Consider the following 20,851-nt stretch of genomic DNA (forward strand, 5'->3'; position numbering starts at 1 on the left):
CGTACCACTAGGGAAGTAAAGTACAAGCTGTACCACTAGGGAAGTAAAGTACAAGCTGTACGTACCACTAGGGAAGTAAAGTACAAGCTGTACGTACCACTAGGGAAGTAAAGTACAAGCTGTACGTACCACTAGGGAAGTAAAGTACAAGCTGTACGTACCACTAGGGAAGTAAAGTACAAGCTGTACGTACCACTAGGGAAGTAAAGTACAAGCTGTACGTACCACTAGGGAAGTAAAGTACAAGCTGTACGTACCACTAGGGAAGTAAAGTACATCACAAATCAATAACACCCCCAAAGACACAAAACAGTCCTCTTGACAGGTATAAGAAGGGATTTGATAGATCATGATCATCTTTGGCCCAAAAACCTCAACCGCCCGTCTATCCCACTCACTCGGCCCCCTGCAGTCAAACTCCAAAAGCTCCGTTAAAAACCTGGGAGTCTTTTTTGACACAGAACAAAATTTTAACAAACAAATTAGTAATGTAGTAAAAGGCAGCTTTTATCAGCTCAGAACCATAGCCAAACTGAAACCCATTTTAACCCATACAGACCTAATCACAGTCACTCATGCATTTATCACCTCCCGGTTAGACTACTGCAACTCTCTGTATTTGGGTCTGCCCCACTCCGCCATCTCCCGCCTACAGAGGGTCCAAAATGCTGCTGCCAGACTGATAACCGGAACGAAAAAACAAGATCATATCACCCCTGCTTTGGCAAAACTACACTGGTTACCTGTTAAATTCCGCATTCAATTCAAATCACTCCTCTTTGTATTTAAATTCCTAAACGGCCTTGCCCCTTCCTACATCTCTGAACTAATAACAGCTCCCCCTACCACCAGGACTCAGATCCTCCACTCTCAAACTCATTGCAGTCCCCCCTTCAAACCTGAAAACCAAAGGTGATCGGGCTTTCTCTGTAGTTGGTCCCATACTTTGGAATAATCTTCCAACCCACATCAAGGTTAGCCCCACCCTGGAGATTTTTAAATCTAACCTGAAAACACGCATTTTTAGTCTGGCTTTTAATACAGTGTGAAGTTTTAGTGTTTATTGTTGTTCGTTGTTTTTGTTTTTGTTGTTATTTTGTTTAGTCCTGTTTTCTTTCAACTGTATTACATGTTTTATTATTGCACTGTGATAGACTACGGTCTACCTATTTTGGAAAGCACTTTGGGTCAACTGCTGTTGTTTTTAAATGTGCTATATAAATACAATTGACTTGACTTGACATGATAGAGGGGCCGGGGAACATGAGAAGGATCTCAGTTTTGAGCATTGTCACTTGTAAACGTTTGCATGTAGAGATAAGGCTCTCTTGCAGCGGGTTGACAGTGTGGCACAATCAATAGTTAACACATTACAGGGAACCAAGGAAACAACACATCTGGCGATAGAAAGTTCAACTCAGTGCAGTTAAGAGGCAAACAAATCAAAACGTGAGTTGATAATGCTGCTCGGGAGCACGTACAGTACAGTCCTTCGCCAGGCCAGTAGTAGAAGTACATCTTTAGCCAAACACGATGAAATATACACACACACACACACACACACACACACACACACACACACACACACACACACACACTGAAGTCATAATTGTGAAGGTTTCGAAAGTTTTCGCCAATAATGACATGCGGGAAAAAAAGGAAAAAGAAAAAGTTCAAAATGTTTGGAAATGGAAAGAGAGAGGAACGTTTGGAATGGTCGAGCTCCAACGGTGTCTGTCCTCTCATATAGTAACTTTTAAGAGGTATGTGCTCTCTCTCTCTCTCTCGCTCTCTCTCTCTGCCGCACTGAAATTGAAATGGCTGTGATAGCCTGCTGCGTCTGTCTATCCGTCAGTCCCGCCCAGCCCTCTCTCTTCCTCTTCATCTGCCCCACGGGGGACATCGTGCCTGGCTTTAGTATCCCATTACAGAGCCCTGTCCCCTGGCTGTCTGTGGCCATGCTCCCAGTCACATCCAGGTATAAAGAGGCCTGCTACTCCTGCAGTATGCACTGTGGAGCGGTCCTCCCACACAGACACACAGCTAGCTCTCTCATCGCAACAATCAGCCACCAACAGCGACCATGCTTTGGAGCTTCGGAAGCCGGGAGGAACGACTTCTGATGATTGATTGAAAACCCAGGCACCCCCGGTCAGCCGAGAAACCACTGTAGAGAGATGTTTATACCTTCCCCACGTACAGGTTCACCACTGAGAGCACGATTAGAATTCCACTGAGTTGTTTTTGGTCCAAATGTAAAATATAAATAAATGCTAAACTGTGTTCATTATGGGCACTGAGTAAACAGCACAGTGGGAAGGAATAGCTGTAGTCACATACCGCAGCGTCGTTTTAAGCTTGTGTCAGTGTCATGTGTAAAATGTTAATGTTTTTGCAGCAAATTTGCCAGCAGTTTGATTGAAGGGAAACATGAGTTGTTGTTCCGTTACACTTTTGGAGCTAAGACACTAGATATCGACTCAAGTATATACGAGAATCATACTGCATGAGGGGAAAACTAGTCCTGCTGAACTGATTTATTAAATAAATCTGAGCCTAAAGCCAGGAATACATTTTATTTCTAGCTTTAGGCTAAGAGAGCGTTATTTTTAATTTATGGGCGTTCGTGGAGCTTTAGTTCTCCAAACTCACTGAAAAAAGATTCTCTATAGATATTCAAAACACAACAACAAAAAAAGCTTATTCGTTTCCATTTTATAGCATGTTATGAATATTCATAAATTAAGGTTATATTAGATTCTAACTCAATATGGTGAGCTTTTATAACTCATACTGTACATATGGATATTATTAATTTGCCTGGGGCATAGCCTTATATTTACATATATATATACACTCTGTGCGTGCGTGCGTGCGTGCGTGCGTGCGTGCGTGCGTGCGTGCGTGTTGGCTCCTTTACATACACCTTCTTTCACACATATGAACATCAAAGATACTATTTTGCCGCAGCATGGTTTTAATCCTCTCCAACGGGAACTTTGCCTATAATTAACGTAAATGTGAAAGTCAGAAACAACACTTCCCAAAGGGTTCTGTGTGCCGAGAAACCGCGTAGGCAAATCTCCGCCAGTCACTCGTCCAAAACGAGCTGTTACTTACGCAGACTGACGGCGAGAAGTGTGGTGTCCAATTTTCACGTGTCCAAATTTTCACGTGTCTCACAAGAGAATTGACAGGATACACGTTCAGTTAGTAGTAGTAATTCAAGCTCTGTGAGCTAAACGCCTGAACTATACAAGCAAATTAAAGAGTGTAATGTAATGTAAACAACAGATGGAATAGTATGGTGGCATTAACCGATATGTCTTCTCTTAGCCATGGTGCTGTTAAGCAGCATCCCACACAGTGTCTAAGCTACAGACCGAGCAGACATGTGTGTGGAGGCTTAGCAGTGATTAACCATTAACGCATTATAATGATGATGAGAGTGAAAACTAATAAAGTGCGCATGAGTAAAGCGCTTTCCCTGAGCTCTGCAGTATATTCAGTCTGACTGCATGCTGGATCTCAGATGTTTGTCTGTGATGCTCACGGGTAACAGCGCGGGGGGGGGGGGGGGGGGGGGGGGGTAACAGCATGTGAGATATATTGCCATTATGTGAGAGAAACGCAGTGTGAAAGTAGGCGTGACAGAAGCGACGTGTGAACGCACAAGCTGTTTGGTGAGTGTCGTCGCCATCGGGGCAGAAACCTTCTATCTTCATACTTCAACTTTTTTTTCCCCGTCTCGTATTAATTAACCCATGTAGGCCTGACCTCGAAATTTTAAAAAAAATCTTCTAAATCCTCCAGTTTTCTGAAATAAATATTTTCACGATTTTTCAAAAAATAGCAGACCTACAAGCTCGGTGGCGCGCTATGAGCTTTCATGTCAAGGACCCCAGAAATGATATGTAATTGGCCACCGACCCAGCATCTGAAAATATGTTGTTCCAGGAACCTCTCAGAAGCAAATATTTGAGTTAAAAACGTTCGCTCTGAAAGAATATAAGATATTCAAAGATTTGTGCCACATTTTCACGATTTTTCAAAAAATAGCAGACCTACAAGCTCGTAGCGCGCCACTCGGTGGCGCGCTATGAGCTTGTAGATCTGCTATTTTTCAATAGCTAAATTATAATGTTGTTTAAAACACCAAAAGGGGTTCCCGCCCAAAATAGGTTAAAGGCCCTATACTTCGTCGTACTGGAGTGCCAAGCAAAAAGCTGTGAAAATAGCCGATGTACAAGCTCACAGCGGCATCGCGGTGTGTTGTGGTTGCAGTCTGTAGTCTACTTAGATCTGTTATTTTCGCTATTTTCTGGGAAATGTAGTTCCATTTCCTTAACGGTAAGGGTTTGGGACAACGTTGAGGATAATACAGAAGGAGCGACTCGTCGACACGTCTCATGCAAACACTAGAACTGCAGGACAAAGTGATGATAAAATCCATGATGAAACAAAACACTGTACAATTGAAGTTCATACATTATTTGTGTGTGCTTCTCTCTCTCCTGCATTGGATACAATATAGGTATCCAGACCTGGGGGGAAATAATCACAATATAGCAATAACTACTATGGGAATATAGAATAAACTAGAAAAAGTGCCCTTCTGGGCACAGGTCTCCACCAGGAGGATAGGACTGTGTGAGATGTTTGGCCATTATTTTTGGTAAATGGTAAATGGTGCATTTATATAGCGCCTTTATCCAAGGCGCTTGTTGGCAAATGTTTAGGAGTAATATAAACATTTCCTCAACAAAATGAAGAAAATTGTTGCAAAAAACTAACAAACAAAAAAGTTTGTTAGTTTTTTGCAACAATTTTCTTCATTTTGTTGAGGAAATTCAGAGTGCCTGGTGGCACTATAATAGGCCAATGTGAAAAGGGTGCCATTTCTTCATACGCCTTTAATGGCAATTGGATGATTTGAGGCATTTTGTTCCAAAAATGTGTTTTGCAAAAATCAACCTGTTGGTGGCGCTATAACAGGCCAATGTGAAAAGGGTTCCTCAGCCTAGTAAGAAAATGTGTGAAAGATTTCACGTAAATTGCATGCTGCGTTCATGATTTGAGGCTTTTGTTCAAAACGGGGCAATCTTGCAAACTGTGAAAGCCAATTATAGCCAATTAGGATGGAATATGAAATATCGGACAGATCCGACTTGAGCACATGACCATAGAGATACTGTGTAACGATTTGTGAGATTTTTGGACAGAATCTGGAGGAGTAATATCAAAAAATGTGTTTTACAAAAGTCGGCCTCCTGGTGGCGCTATAAAAGGCAGATGCGGAAAATGCAGGTCAAAGATTTGTCCTTGGCCTCTAGGGAGTGTGCATGCAGCGTTTCACGCAGATCGGTGCAGTTTTAGGTAAAACATGTGAAAAGCTGCCTCATGGTGGCGCTATAACAGGCCGTTCTGGAAAATGTGGGGCAGAGGTTCATCGTTGGCATCCAGGGAGTGTGTGTGCAAAGTTTGGCATCGACCGGGTTAACGGTGCCCGAGATTAGCTGGTAACAGACGGACGGAAGGAAGGACGGACGCGCACACACACACACACACACACACACACACACACACACACACACACACACACGGACGGAGTGCAAAACATACTCTCTCCCCAAGCCTTCGGCCTGGTGGAGACAAATATCACTTACACCACCTAACAGCTTTACAACGTTACATTTGTCTATATATATGGGGCTTAAAGGGGCATTCCACTCATTTTCAACATTTTACTATGTCATTAATATACCTTAGAGCTGTTGTGTGGAAATAATAAAAAAGTCCCCCCATTCTGTGTTTCCTAGAACTGGAGATCTGAAAAAAATCATTAACATGGTGAAACACATCTTGATGATGTCATCAAGATGTGTTTCACCATGTTAATGATTTTTTTGATACTTAGTTCTAGGAAACACAGAATGGGGGGACTTTTTTATTATTTCCACACAACAGCTCTAAGGTATATTAATGACATAGTAAAATGTTGAAAATGAGTGGAATGCCCCTTTAAGTGATTAATAGAGGTAAAGGTCTGCCTTTGGAGTTAAATTAGCGCCAGTGATTTTATTCTGCACTTACTGTATACAGTAAAGTTACTGTATACAGTAAAGTTATACAGCATACATGGGCAACTGGCGGCCCAGGGGCCACATGCGGCCCCCATCTTCACTTAATGAGGCCCTCAGGTTAATATAAGAAATACTGATATATTATTGTTTTGCAAATGACCCGCGTCTAAATTAGTAGCTTAATGAGTAGTATTAATTGTCTTTTTTTTATGTCCAATGTATTTGTATTTAATTCATAAAGTTAACATAACTATAATTAAAGGCATTTGAAATTCAAAAATAGCAAAACAAATATTCAGGATTTCAATACAAATAATAGCAAAAATAGCTGATCTATAAAAGCTCAAAACGCGTCGCATCGCGGCGCGCTTTGAGCTTGTAGATCGGCTATTTTTGCTACAACAGTAATATGCAATGTGGCCCCTCTGGAGTGAGTGTGGAAATATAGTGGCCCTCTCCATGGTCAAAGTTGCCCATCCCTGTTATAAAGTATGGGCTCCATTTTCGTCACCGCTAAACCCCTTATCCCTAAACCTCTTTGCCTTTTTTGTTTTTACTATTTTGCAAAACATTTTTGAATAGTTAAAATAGCCAGTCTACAAGCTCACAACGTGTCAATGTAGATTGGCTAGTTGAACTATTAAAAAATGTTTTTCAAAATAGTAAACAAAAAAAAAAAGGCAAAGAAGTTTAGGGATAAGGGGTTTAGCGGTCACGGAAACAACAGTCAAACAATATCCTGGCAGATGCTCATTACAACCCATCCTTGCAGCCTCCAGGTATTCCCTCGGTGAAAAGTCTTGTTATTTATCTGCCCCTCGAGTTGTTTGAGCTATCATTTCCTCTCAGGCTCTCATAGAGCTCTGAACGAGGACCCAGCGTGTCTTTAACCTAGTAAATACCTGCTCACCAACACCAACATAGCAACGTGTGTGTGTGTGTGTGTGTGTGTGTGTGTGTGTGTGTGTGTGTGTGTGTGTGTGTGTGTGTGTGTGTGTGTGTGTGTGTGTGCGTGCGTGCGTGCGTGTTACATCTTGTGTACAGGTACAAAACGTATGTTTGGCTTCCAACAAACAGAAGCATAGATAACATAACATTCAAAACAACAAAAACACAGCAAGCACTAAATTGCATACTGTAGGTGTTCATTCAACATGGGTTCCATGACCCCAACCCTGTCCCCTGGTGGTTAGTGGTTATACTGCAGGGGGGATGGGATTCTATTGTTTGATTGCGCTTTGTGTTTCATGAAAGCTGTACATTTTGTAACAAAGAGAGAGCTTTGCAAACACATAATATTTTCTCTGCCCTGAAGAGCCACTGTACTATATTTGCCTCATGAGATGTAGTGGAGTAGAAGTACTGGCAAATGGAACAATGGTACAAATACCTCAAAATTATCCTTAAGTACAGTACTTAAGTAAATGTGCTTAATTAGTAACTAAGTACAACTAATAAATCTGCTGTTTTTGAATTGTTTTGAAAAATTGTTTGGAAGATTTTGAATAATCTTTGCAATTTTTCATTTCATTTTCAGATGACCTATAGAAGAAAAAAGTCTGTATGCAAGTACTAGAAAGTAGAAACAAATGGAATCCCGCACACTGTCTTCACTGGCAGCATTATTATTGAGCAACCTTTGGGTCATTCAGACCAGTCTGAAGGTCTATGCCATTTGATTAGTCCTTTCAGTGTAGCTAGTAAGCTCTACAGCCATATGCCCCCTCCTGCATGATTACAGCTATTATGTTTAATAAGAGAGCTTGGGAGCCATTCGGTCTCCTCCTGAGATTAGCCATAATACACAGCTTGTGCTGCAGACTGACTTACAAAAAAATGACTTGCAGAGTCCCAGTAAAGCAGTGGACAAAGTACTGCTTCACTTAAACAAAAGTTGCAAGGCTCCATTAAAAGTAAAGTCCTGTTTTAAGTGCAGACTTATTTGCTGAAAAAATGTACTTCACCACTTTCAACCTGGTGTCCCGATTTTGGGCATGTTAGGCAGAAATTGTAAAAGAAAAAGTATCAATACATTCCAATCGCAATGTGTTGTGCAGCTTGTAGTGGGGTTATTTTCACCTTTTGTACAACTCGTACAACAAGGTATTATTTCTGAAGAGTGCTCCCTTTCAAGGTTTTGGAACATTGTAGCCGAGGAGGACAGGACCTGTGATGTCATGCCGTACTTTTTATTTGTGTTTTTTCTATTCACTTGGTCACTAAGGTCCACAGAATGAGAGGCCTGCTCTGGTCATTAAGGTCCACAGAATGAGAGTCCTGCTCTGGTCATTAAGGTCCACAGAATGAGAGGCCTGCTCTGGTCACTAAGGTCCACAGAATGAGAGGCCTGCTCTGGTCATTAAGGTCCACAGAATGAGAGGCCTGCTCTGGTCATTAAGGTCCACAGAATGAGAGTCCTGCTCTGGTCATTAAGGTCCACAGAATGAGAGGCCTGCTCTGGTCACTAAGGTCCACAGAATGAGAGGCCTGCTCTGGTCATTAAGGTCCACAGAATGAGAGGCCTGCTCTGCTGGAAAATGGTTTTTGTATACCACACCATAGAGTCTACAAAAAACATTTTCCTATATTGGTTGTCTATGGCATAGACAACCAATATAAGGCAAAATTTCCCAAATTTCATCATGCTTTAAGTAGCATTTGACAATTGTGACATGTCAAACTAGGGGGTTTTCAGGATTCTGAATCCATTCCAAGCATTAGTTTTGCACGAAAAACACTCCTTGGCCTAAAAACAGCCCTAGACGTCATCACAAATGTGATGATAGGTCAGCACAAATGTGATGAGGTCAGCACACAAGTGGCTATGGCCAAATTTAGCCCAAGGAGTGTTTTTCGTGCTAAACTAATGCTTGGAATGGATTCAGAATCATGAAAACCCCCTAGTTTGACGTCACAATTGTCACATGCTACTTAAAGCATGATGAAATGTTACCTTATTGTTTGTCCATCGTGTGGTATACAAAAATGGCCATAACTGCTTTTCGCAATGTTTCCAGCAGAGCAGACCTCTCATTCTGTGGACCTTAATGACCAGAGCAGGCCTCTCATTCTGTGGACCTTAATGACCAGAGCAGACCTCTCATTCTGTGGACCTTAATGACCAGAGCAGGCCTCTCATTCTGTGGACCTTAATGACCAAGTGAATAGAGAAAACACAAATAAAAAGTACAGCATGACATCACAGGTTAATCCTTTGGGCCTGTGGCTCCCTGGCTAATTGGAACCTGTAAGAAGTTACATGTTGAAGGTGCTTCATGTAGTGGTGTGTGTCACAAGTGTCACAAAATTGAAATAGCAGCACCTGAAAAAATGGTGCTTTTGGAGCAGTAATTGTAAATGTACTCGGGGTGCGTTATTCCACCTCTCAATGCGAATGCAGAACTTTAACCTCGTGCCAGGCAGGCCCCTATCTGTCCTCACCGAACACACTGTGTGCCAGGCAGGCCCCTATCTGTCCTCACCGAACACAATCTGCCATCTGGAATGAGAGCCCGTTCGCTACACGACACTCCGACCTCCAACAATCACCGATAACCCCAAAGACAGAGACGGACGCCACGCCAGGCGTGGCCATGCAAGACACAGGCAATCAACAGGCAAGCAGGGAAGTCGAAGCTTCCCCCGTGATGGAGAGACTCGAGCCGATGCCTATTCAGACAGCAGGACAGGAGAGAGGGGGCTATCTCAGATAGATGCCTATTCAGACAGCAGGACAGGAGAGAGGGGGCTATCTCAGATAGATGCCTATTCAGACAGCAGGACAGGAGAGAGGGGGCTATTCAGACAGCACGACAGGAGAGAGGGGGCTATCTCAGATAGATCGATTCCAAAGGCTGCAGTCACTCTTGGCCTAAATTAATTGAATGTCAGTCAATGTGAGAACGAAATGGAGGCGAGGAGGAGGAGAATGACGGGGAGACTTCAGCACTTTCTGCAGAGGCAGGAGACAGGGTGGCTTCGGGGGTTCAAGCTTTCTGCAGAGGCAGGAGACAGGGTGGCTTCGGGGGTTCAAGCTTTGTGCCCAGAGGCAGGAGACAGGGTGGCTTCAGGGGGTCAAGCTTTGTGCCCAGAGGCAGGAGACAGGGTGGCTTCAGAGGCAGGAGACAGGGTGGCTTCGGGGTTCAAGCTGAGGCAGGAGACAGGGTGGCTTCAGGGGGTCAAGCTTTGTGCCCCGGCACACCTCCAAGAGATATACGATTAGATCGGCGACAGCATGATTGAGTCGCCATAAAATTGTGGTAAATAAGACATCCCATGTGGTCTACCAGAAACCTGTAACAGGTTCTTATATACAACAGGTTCATGCTGTTTTGTCAGACTATACTGCAGGCATTGCTGCAAAAAGGTACCAAGCCTATATAGATGCCTTATCAGACGACGTCACACTGATAAGCACCAGCATGCGCGCCCAGGCCGGCAGCACAAGAACACCACCTCTCATACGATGCAATGGAAAAGTTCTAACTGCAAGTCACGTGTAAAAAATGCCCCATCACACTTTCCAGATGCTGTTTTTCTCCCAGTGTGGAGGAAGAATGATAAGGATTTGTATTGCATTCTCTCACTCTTGAAATATATAATCCATTGGTTTCTGTTGTGTGTGAAACAATAATAGCAATTCAAATCAGTTGTCCTCAAAACCACACCTCCAGTCGCTGTCATAAGAACGGGAGGTGCGCTCATGATCACGGCAGCGGAGCCTATTTGTGCACGGCTGCAGTATAATTTATGCTTCGTCCCGTGATGGTGTCGCGCACACAGACCTCTACGCTCACAACAGTGGCATCCGCGACACGATGTGAGCTTGTATATCAGCTGTTCTCTGCGTGCAATACTGTTGGGCTTTGAAGTATAAATGTGACCAGATTTGACTGAGAGACTGCCATCGCGCAAATTCCAGCTTTTCACCAGAGGAGAAAAAACCTTTTTTTTTATTTTTTTAAATGAGTTAATAGCACAGGCAGACTCTTCACATACTAGAGCATGTCTGAAATATGTGTCAGAGCTGAAATTGACATAAATATGAAATAAATGCTTAAAAATGTAGCTAGGTGTCATGTTAGCGACCACAGAAGTGAACCTTTCAAGCCTGTTTTCTCAAGTCGCTGTTTTCTGCAAGACATTACTCTATAAGCCACATCTCCAAAACTGGTGGGTCAAACTGAACAACCAATATGTCAATTTGATTCCCTGCTTTCATATGACATTAAAAAACAAAAATTAAAAAAATTCCAATGGCAGTCCCTCAGTCAAATTTAGTCACAAATGTCTCCTATGGGTGCACCAGCACCTCACTAGCCAACACACAAGAGAGGTTGAATGAATTGAAACCATGCGCTCCCCAAAACAACAGGTTTGGAGATCTGTTGGGAATTGATTACATGAAACAGTCACCCGTACGTGCGACCAGTCTCAATGTTTGTAAACAAATAATTGGTCTTTAGTTTGGATGTTTTTTAGGAGTGATGCTTTGTGGTTTTGTGGTTTGTGGTTGATGGTTGATGGTTGATGGTTGAGGGTGTTGATGGTTTGTGGTTTCCTGGCTTTGTGGTTTTTTTAGGGAGCGGAGTGACTTACCCTCCATTTCCTGAGTGCACTGTCCTGTGTCCTCTTCCTTCGCCTCCTCAGCTTGGTGTTCTGGCTCTGCTTGAGACACAAACAACAAATCCTGGTGTGTTTTCTACTTTTCTTACATTATACCGTACTGTGCTTTCACGCACGCACGCACGCACGCACGCACGCACGCACGCACGCACGCACGCACGCACGCACGCACGCACGCACGCACGCACGCACGCACACACACACGCACGCACGCACGCACGCACACATAGACGCACGCACGCACGCACGCACGCACGCACGCACACACACACATAGACGTATAGACCCTCACATCCAAATCATGGGGTTTACGGCACTGTTTCCCTGCAAATCCACAATTACACAAACTATTCCAATTGGCCTATATATAGTATAAAAGCCCTAATCCACTACTTCCATTGTAGATTAAGCAAAGTGATTTCCAACAGCTACGTGCACTGGGTCTTTGATTCTTCTCCTTCCCACATTCCCATCTGTGAGGTAACAGATCTCTCTTTGGTGGACCGGGTAGAGAGCTGTGTTGTTTTTGGCTGCAAATTTTGATTTTAGTTTTAGTCATTTAGTCATAGTTTTAGTCACATTTTAGTCACCCGGAATGTGTTAGTGTTTAGTCTAGTTTTAGTCGACTAAATGTCCTAAGATTTTAGTCGACTAAATCGACAGTTTGATTTAGTCGACTAAAATGTATTTTGGCGGGCCTTGATGCCGTCGTAATGACTGATTTTGCACTTGCTGAAAATAGCCGATCTACAAGCTCACAACGGGTCGCGCTTGTAGATCGGCTTTTTTTCAGTATGCAACTAATTGTAAAATGACTTATACTGGATCTCTTGTCCATGCACTAGTCCTAATATTTTAGTCTAGTTTTTATTTGTCGACGAAATTGTCAGTATATTTAGTCCTAGTTTTAGTCATCATGGCTTAGTTTACATTTAGTTTCAGTTTAGTTTTCGTCAGTGAAATAAAGGTAGTCGACGAACATTTTTCGTCTTAGTTTTAGTCGACGAAAACAACACTGGCAGTCTCTCCACCTTCTCATGTGAGGCTACACAGTGGTGGGAAGTACATTTACTTAACTACTGTACTTAGGTACAATCTTGAGGTATTTGTACTTTACTTGAGTATTTCCAATTTCCAGTACTTTTACTTCTACTCCATTAGGGGCGACTCACACCTTCGCATCTAGCATACAACATTGATGCATGCTAGATGTATGAAAGGGTTTGTTTACATCTTGCCCCAATGCATTTCCAATGGAAGTCACATGGTTTGACACAACATTTGTGTTGTACGGCTTTCGGCTGTGTTTCGACTGCCCCCCTCCCCCTCATACAACACAAATGTTGTGTCAAACCATGTGACTCCCATTGGAAATGCATTGTGAGCTTGCATCAGTCAATAAGTCTCATGCATCAGCTATACATCAATCTGTTGTAAAGGTGTAAGTCAGGCCTTACATCTCAGAGGCAAATGGCCTATTGCACTTTTACTACACTACAATTATTTGAAAGCTTTAGTTACTATACTAGTTACTTTGTAGATTAGATGATTATTATTACAAAACATACAGTAACCACTTCTGCCCTATATATATTTTGGCCATTTGAAAATAGCCGATCTACAAGCTTGTAGATCTGCTATTTTCAAATGAGTTTTATACATTAGAAAACTTGAAACGAGACATTCTGTACTTGTACTTTTGGTACTTTAAGTATATTTCGGTGCGAACACTTTTGTACTTTTACTCAAGTACATTTTGAATCCCTGACTTTTACTTGTAATGGAGTATTTCTATATTGCAGTATTTTCACTTTTACTCAAGTATAAGCATTTGAGTATTGCACAGTTTTATACATGAAGTGATGAAACACAGCCTCCTCATGTGTGCAGGTACACACACACACATCAAATGATGAAACACTTGCATGGCGCACGGCCTCTCGCACAAACCTTTGTCTTCGTCCTTTTTGTCTTTGTCGGCGATGGCGTCATCTTCGTTTTCATTTATATCTTTCTCCTTTAGGTCGTTGGGATCATCATGGCCTGAATCTTCATCTGGAGGTAAGCCAACAGTGGAATACAAAAAAGAAATACAGGTAAGCTCTGAAGGGCGAATTCAAAGTCACAGTTAAAGCGTAAACATTGCGCTTGCAACAAAAGGCAGGAAACAAGGCCAGACTCGATTAGTATACTGGCAGAAAATTGCCCAGAGATCCTTCAGACTAATGGGTTGCCTGCTCTATTCCCATTCCAAGTGTGTCTAGGCAGGAAGAACATTAGGAAAAACAGACTTAAATGGTCTATAGAGAAAGGCGTGCTAGTTCTTACACACAATAATACACTTTACATACAGTACACGACTATAGCCGTACACTGATCTGTGGTCCCGTTCTCATTTGTGATAATTAACCCATTCTGGGCGGGAACCCCTTTTGGTGTTAGCATTACGTTATGCTTTAGCTATTGAAAAATAGCAGATCTACAAGCTACAAGTTCCAGTAAAGCAGTGGACAAAGTACTGCTTCACTTAAACAAAAGTTGCAAGGGTCCATTAAAAGTAAAGTCCTGTTTTAACTCAATTCGCGCCAGCATTAATTAATCCCTCGATAGCGTATTGCCAAGGTTTTATCGCGCCACCAAGTGGCGCGCTACGAGCTTGTAGGTCTGCTATTTTTGACAAATCGAAGAACGACTGTCATAGAAACATAGCTTTTTCAGAAAACTGTCAGGATTTAGAAGACATTTTTAGAATCTGATCTCAGGTCAAAATGGGTTAAAACAAACACCGACATGCAGTACACACAATGTATGAATATACGCACGCACATACCCACGCACGCATGCACGCACGCACGCACGCACGCACGCACGCACGCACGCACGCACGCACACACACAGATAGAGAACGATGGAACGGACTCATTTTGGGTTGGATGAGGTAGCAGGTGCTGTTTTGAAGCCGTGGGTATACCTAGCTGAAACAGCCTCTCCGTTTGTCTCTCAAGAGCATAATTACATATCTCGGGCCTCTGCCAACATCCCATGGCACCATTTGCTTTAACTCTCCCTTTGAATATCTACAAAATTCATGTTCAGAGAGGCTGAAAGCTGTATCTGTCAAATCTCTGTCATTGGGATGGGATTTGAATAAAACACAAACAGGGAGTCGACGTGCAGCAGCCCGCTGCCAGTATGCAAATGTAGAATCTTAATTATATTTCAGCTGCGCAGCAGGAAAAAAAAGGAGAATTTAGAGAAATGGCTCTCACTCTAAGCTAATGGTTGCAGGCTAAAACACATTCGCACAAACACACACACACACGCACACGTGCACGTGCACGCGCACGCACATGCACACGCACACACATGTGCGTGCACCCGCATGCACGGTATGAACTGTGGGTTCTGCACAACCCAACTCAATACGCGACACTAGAGAGAGCAAATCTCTACCAGGAGGCATGCCTTACTTACTACCTCCGTTCAATCTTTCTGTCTGTCTGGGGCATGTGAACATCACTAGCTGTTGTGCGGTTGTGTGTTAATATTAACCCATTCTGACCTGAGATCAGATTCTAAAAATGTCTTCTACATCCTGACAGTTTTCTGACAAAGCTATGTTTCTATGTCAGTCGTTCTTCGATTTTTCAAAAATAGCAGACCTACAAGCTCGTAGCGCGCCACTCGGTGGCGCGCTATGAGCTTGTAGATCTGCTATTTTTCAATAGCTAAAGCATAACATAATGCTTAAAAGGCATGCTGTCGTCACTGGGACTAAACATGATGTTACACATTCCAGTCTGTTTGCATCCGTCACAGCTCCAATGTCAGTACTGTTAGATTCTGCATATTATAATTCTGAACAGATTTCTGTCATTCACTGTTAATTCCTTGGGTCAATTATGTTTGTATCACCAATGCAGTCAATCAAATCTGAGTTTTTCCTTTTCTGCCTTTGCGTGAGGAAGCAATGCCCTGTGATGTCATTGACATCACAGCTCAACAAGTTGACATTCAATTCTACATGAAACTGAAGAGTAATAGCATGTAGATGTACACACTGCTACAGTATATCTGAAGGTGACAGACCATGGCAGCATAGTTTCAGGAATGAGACCTCACTTCTGTGTGCGTGCGTGCGTGCGTGCGTGCGTGCGTGCGTCATTGGGCTTGTGATGGAGAAAGAGAGAGAGAGCAGAGACAGAGACAGATTAGTCTGTCAAACCATACGATATAAACGCATGACAAACGTTACATTCAGTAGAGACGTCCTCCAACCCAGCCAGCATGCTGCTCAGTGAAATGTGATTTCAAGATGGCACTGTATTAGGCTACCATATATTAGCATGCATTGGTGAGCACTCTAAACTGGCTAAAGTGGCAAAAGACTATGTTTCTATTCTAACTTCTAATTTTTTTTATCCCACGATTTTGTAACCCATTTTTCACCCCTGTGTCAATTATCTAATGTGATCCTGGGCTCTACACACCCTCCGCCAACCTAGTCCCCATATATGGGGGACATGGGGGAAAGCAACGGACTTGAACTCATGCTTCCTTCATGCCTGAGTGTCCAAGTCGCTCCTTTACACCTGACAGGGGGGGGGGGGGGGTTCCCTGGTTGGACGTAGCGCGTGGAAGGAACACATTATTCCGACCGGTTCCTTTCCCCTCCATCAGGCGCCCCGGCTGGCCAGGGGGAGGCAGTTTAGAGACCAGGATTACTGCATGTTTTTTGTGACTCCACACAGAAAGGCCCTTTCGCCAACCCCGCCTCGGGTATATAAGACTATATGTTTCTAAATATATTTTTGGGGCGCCTTTATTGATAGTACCAGTGGAATAGACAGACGGGAAGGAAGAGAGAGACAGGGAGTGTTACGAAGCAAAGGTAGTCCGGATCGGAATTCGATTATTATTATTTTTTCTTTTACTACAAATATAGGGCTTTTTAGGTAGTTAGACCAAGGGAGTACAACCCCACTCCCCCGGCAACAAAGAGTCTGATAAATGTAGTACATGCTGTCCCTGTTGGTGCGAGTTGTGTGAACGAGTGGTGGTGGTGATCTATTCTATACACACACTCTGACAACAAGGACATGATGTCTCCTCCATGTCCCCGACCCGCTGAGAGCCCCCTACAAAAGCAGGCAGACTGAAATGGACTGCAGCTGTATACAGTACCTGGGTTCTGACTCTCCATCTCCACGTCGCCACTCTCAGCAGCTTCTAAAAGAAATAATAAAGAAAATGGCAAAGAGAGGGTTTGCTTTCAGCCAAGAGAGAGAAAGAGAAACAGCCCAGTTTTCACGTGGCTGGAGATGAAGTGACTCTGCTTCCCTGATATCATCATCATCTCCCAACAGCCTTTTTCATTGTCTCTCTCTCTGTCGCGGCTTTGTCTCCACCGTGCACTGTGTCACGAGAGAGCAATGGAACCACAAAGACATGCATAAATTAACCCATTTTGACCTGAGATCAGATTCTAAAAATGTCTTCTACATCCTGACAGTTTTCTGAAAAAGCTATGTTTCTATGTCAGTGGTTCTTCGATTTTTCAAAAATAGCAGACCTACAAGCTTGTAGATCTGCTATTTTTCAATAGCTAAAGCATAACATAATGCTAACACCAAAAGGGGTTCCCGCCCAAAATGGGTTAAGTCCCCCCCCCCAAAATAAATAAATAAAGTAAAGTAAGAAAAAGACAGAGACAAAAAGTGACTTCCGAAGCTATACATAATTGAGGGATTTCTCAGTTCTGTGCTCGTGCGATAAGAGAAGCTGTTTTTTTTTTTTGTTTTGCAAGAGTGGCGGCGCAACAGCTGACAGACTGAAATGGAGCTCGGTGTGAAATTCCATTTCCAGTGACAATTGACATCAAGGAGGACTGCATACGGCTAGAGGGCTCAGAACATCTGCCAGTGGTCCACTGTGGTGGGAAAGGTATACTCACAGTTTGTACTCGAGTATAAAAGCATCGATACGGCAGTGTATAGAAATACTCAACGTTACAAGTCAAATTCTAATTCAAAATGTACACATTTTGTGCCCAAGACGTCTGTGGACGTCTTTGGTATTACCGCACGTGCTGTGCCCAAGACGTCTGTGGATGTCTTTGAAAAAAAAAAATATATATGTTTAAAAAATATATATATATGTCAAAAAGATTTTTTTTTTAATACGTGGTGCACAAAGTTTGTGTTATTGCCATTGAGAATGCATTGGGCGTTCAAATTTAATAACTCAGAAACTATAAAACATTTCAAAGTAAAAAGTTCCAGCATGTGTCTCCACAGTCTATAAAAAGTGTGAATGGACTTTCTAGGTGAAAGTGATTTTTTGAATGTTTTGCGTGGGCACACAAAGTGTGATTAAGTACCAAAAGTAGAAAGTTCTAATTATGCAGAATGTCCCATTTCATGTTTTCAAATGTCTAAAAAAATATATTTTGAAAATAGCAGATCTACATGCTCACAATGCGCCGCGATGCATTGTGAGCTTGTAGATCGGCTATTTTCACATGGCCGAAATGCATTTTAGGGCTGAAGTGGTTAATGTATGTTTTGCAATAACTAAATGGATAACTAAAGTTTTACTCCACTACATTTATTATGTAGTGGAGTAAATATTTATTATTTAGTGGAGTAAAAGTGCAGTATTTGCCTCCGAGATGCAGTGGAGTAGAATTAAAAGTATTGGAAATGGGAATACTACCTTAGAATTGTACTTAAGTAAATATACTTAGTTATACTTTCCACCATTGTACGTTACCATTCTGTAGCTCCTCCTCCTCGTCCTCACCCGTTTCCTGTTCATCTGAAGAGAAGGAGAGGAGAAGCCTCTTGTTAGACAGAAGGAAGATTTACAGTAATTTAAAACAGGACAGGACAGGGACAGGGACAGGGACAGGGACAGGGACAGGACAGGACAGGACAGGACAGAGACAGGACAGGACAGAGACAGGACAGAGACAGGACAGGACAGGACAGAGACAGGACAGGACAGGACAGGACAGGACAGGACAGGACAGGACAGGACAGGACAGGACAGGACAGGACAGGACAGGACAGGACAGAGACAGGACAGGACAGAGACAGGACAGAGACAGGACAGGACAGGACAGAGACAGGACAGGACAGGACAGGACAGGACAGGACAGGACAGGACAGGACAGGACAGGACAGGACAGGACAGGACAGAGACAGGACAGGACAGAGACAGGACAGAGACAGGACAGGACAGGACAGAGACAGGACAGGACAGGACAGGACAGGACAGGACAGGACAGGACAGGACAGGACAGGACAGGACAGGACAGGACAGGACAGGACAGGACAGGGACAGGACAGGACAGGACAGAGACAGGACAGGACAGAGACAGGACAGGACAGGACAGGACAGGACAGGACAGGACAGGACAGGACAGGACAGGACAGGACAGGACAGGACAGGACAGGGACAGGGACAGGGACAGGGACAGGACAGGACAGGACAGGACAGAGACAGGACAGGACAGGACAGGACAGGACAGAGACAGGACAGGGCAGGGCAGGGCAGGGACAGGACAGAGACAGGACAGGACAGGACAGGACAGGACAGGACAGGACAGGACAGGACAGGACAGGACAGGACAGGACAGGACAGGACAGGACTTGCAGCACAAGATACAGTATCACAGTTGTGGCTGTATGTTTTTGAGGGGCGAGCTATAGTGTAGATTCTTAACCCAAACATTAAATGCCATTGACAATGAATGGAGAATTTACGTCATATGTGTCAGTCAGTCAGTGTCAGTCAGTCAGTGTCAGTCAGTCAGTCAGTGTCAGTCAGTGTCAGTCAGTCAGTCAGTTTGACTGTGTTTGACTGTGTTTGACTGTGTTTGACTAGGGTTTGACTGTGTTTGACTGTGTTTGACTGTGTTTGACTGGGTTTGACTGTGTTTGACTGGGTTTGACTGGGTTTGACTAGGGTTTGACTGTGTTTGACTGTGTTTGACTAGGGTTTGACTGTGTTTGACTAGGGTTTGACTGTGTTTGACTGTGTTTGACTGGGTTTGACTGTGTTTGACTGGGTTTGACTGCGTTTGACTGTTTGACTAGGGTTTGACTAGGGTTTGACTGTGTTTGACTGGGTTTGACTGTGTTTGATTGTGTTTGACTGTGTTTGACTGGGTTTGACTGTGTTTGACTGTGTTTGACTGTGTTTGACTAGGGTTTGACTGGGTTTGACTGTGTTTGACTGTGTTTGACTAGGGTTTGACTGTGTTTGACTGGGTTTGACTGGGTTTTACTGGGTTTTACTGTGTTTTACTGTGTTTGACTAGGGTTTGACTGTGTTTGACTGTGTTTGACTGTGTTTGACTAGGGTTTGACTGTGTTTGACTGTGTTTGACTGTGTTTGACTGTGTTTGACTGTGTTTGATTGTGTTTGACTGTGTTTGACTGTGTTTGACTGTGTTTGACTGTGTTTGACTAGGGTTTGACTGTGTTTGACTGTGTTTGACTGTGTTTGACTGTGTTTGACTAGGGTTTGACTGTGTTTGACTGTGTTTGACTGTGTTTGACTGTGTTTGACTGTGTTTGACTGTGTTTGACTAGGGTTTGACTGTGTTTGACTGTGTTTGACTGTGTTTGACTAGGGTTTGACTGTGTTTGACTGTGTTTGACTGGGTTTGACTGCGTTTGATTGTGTTTGACTGTGTTTGACTGGGTTTGACTGTGTTTGACTGGGTTTGACTGTGTTTGATTGTGTTTGACTGTGTTTGACTGGGTTTGACTGTGTTTGACTGTGTTTGACTGTGTTTGACTAGGGTTTGACTGGGTTTGACTGTGTTTGACTGTGTTTGACTAGGGTTTGACTGTGTTTGACTGGGTTTGACTGGGTTTTACTGGGTTTTACTGTGTTTTACTGTGTTTGACTAGGGTTTGACTGTGTTTGACTGTGTTTGACTGTGTTTGACTAGGGTTTGACTGTGTTTGACTGTGTTTGACTGGGTTTGACTGTGTTTGACTGTGTTTGACTGTGTTTGATTGTGTTTGACTGTGTTTGACTGTGTTTGACTGTGTTTGACTGTGTTTGACTAGGGTTTGACTGTGTTTGACTGTGTTTGACTGTGTTTGACTGTGTTTGACTAGGGTTTGACT

General features: G+C 43.2%; 1 protein-coding gene across 1 annotated transcript in view; it reads right to left on the reverse strand.

The window, feature by feature from the left end:
• Positions 1 to 20,851, reverse strand: part of LOC306931498 (uncharacterized protein) — a gene marked incomplete at its 5' end in the record, with an annotated part of 108,485 nt that overhangs the window by 39,756 nt on the left and 47,878 nt on the right. Inside the window, 4 exons of the mRNA XM_079512897.1 lie at positions 11,682 to 11,747; positions 13,659 to 13,763; positions 16,893 to 16,937; positions 18,480 to 18,524. Of these exons, the coding sequence (XP_079369023.1) occupies positions 11,682 to 11,747; positions 13,659 to 13,763; positions 16,893 to 16,937; positions 18,480 to 18,524 (261 nt within the window). The remainder of the gene's footprint in view (positions 1 to 11,681; positions 11,748 to 13,658; positions 13,764 to 16,892; positions 16,938 to 18,479; positions 18,525 to 20,851) is intronic.

Source organism: Electrona antarctica, assembly GCF_951216825.1.
Source record: "Electrona antarctica genome assembly, chromosome: 10".
Taxonomy (NCBI): domain Eukaryota; kingdom Metazoa; phylum Chordata; class Actinopteri; order Myctophiformes; family Myctophidae; genus Electrona; species Electrona antarctica.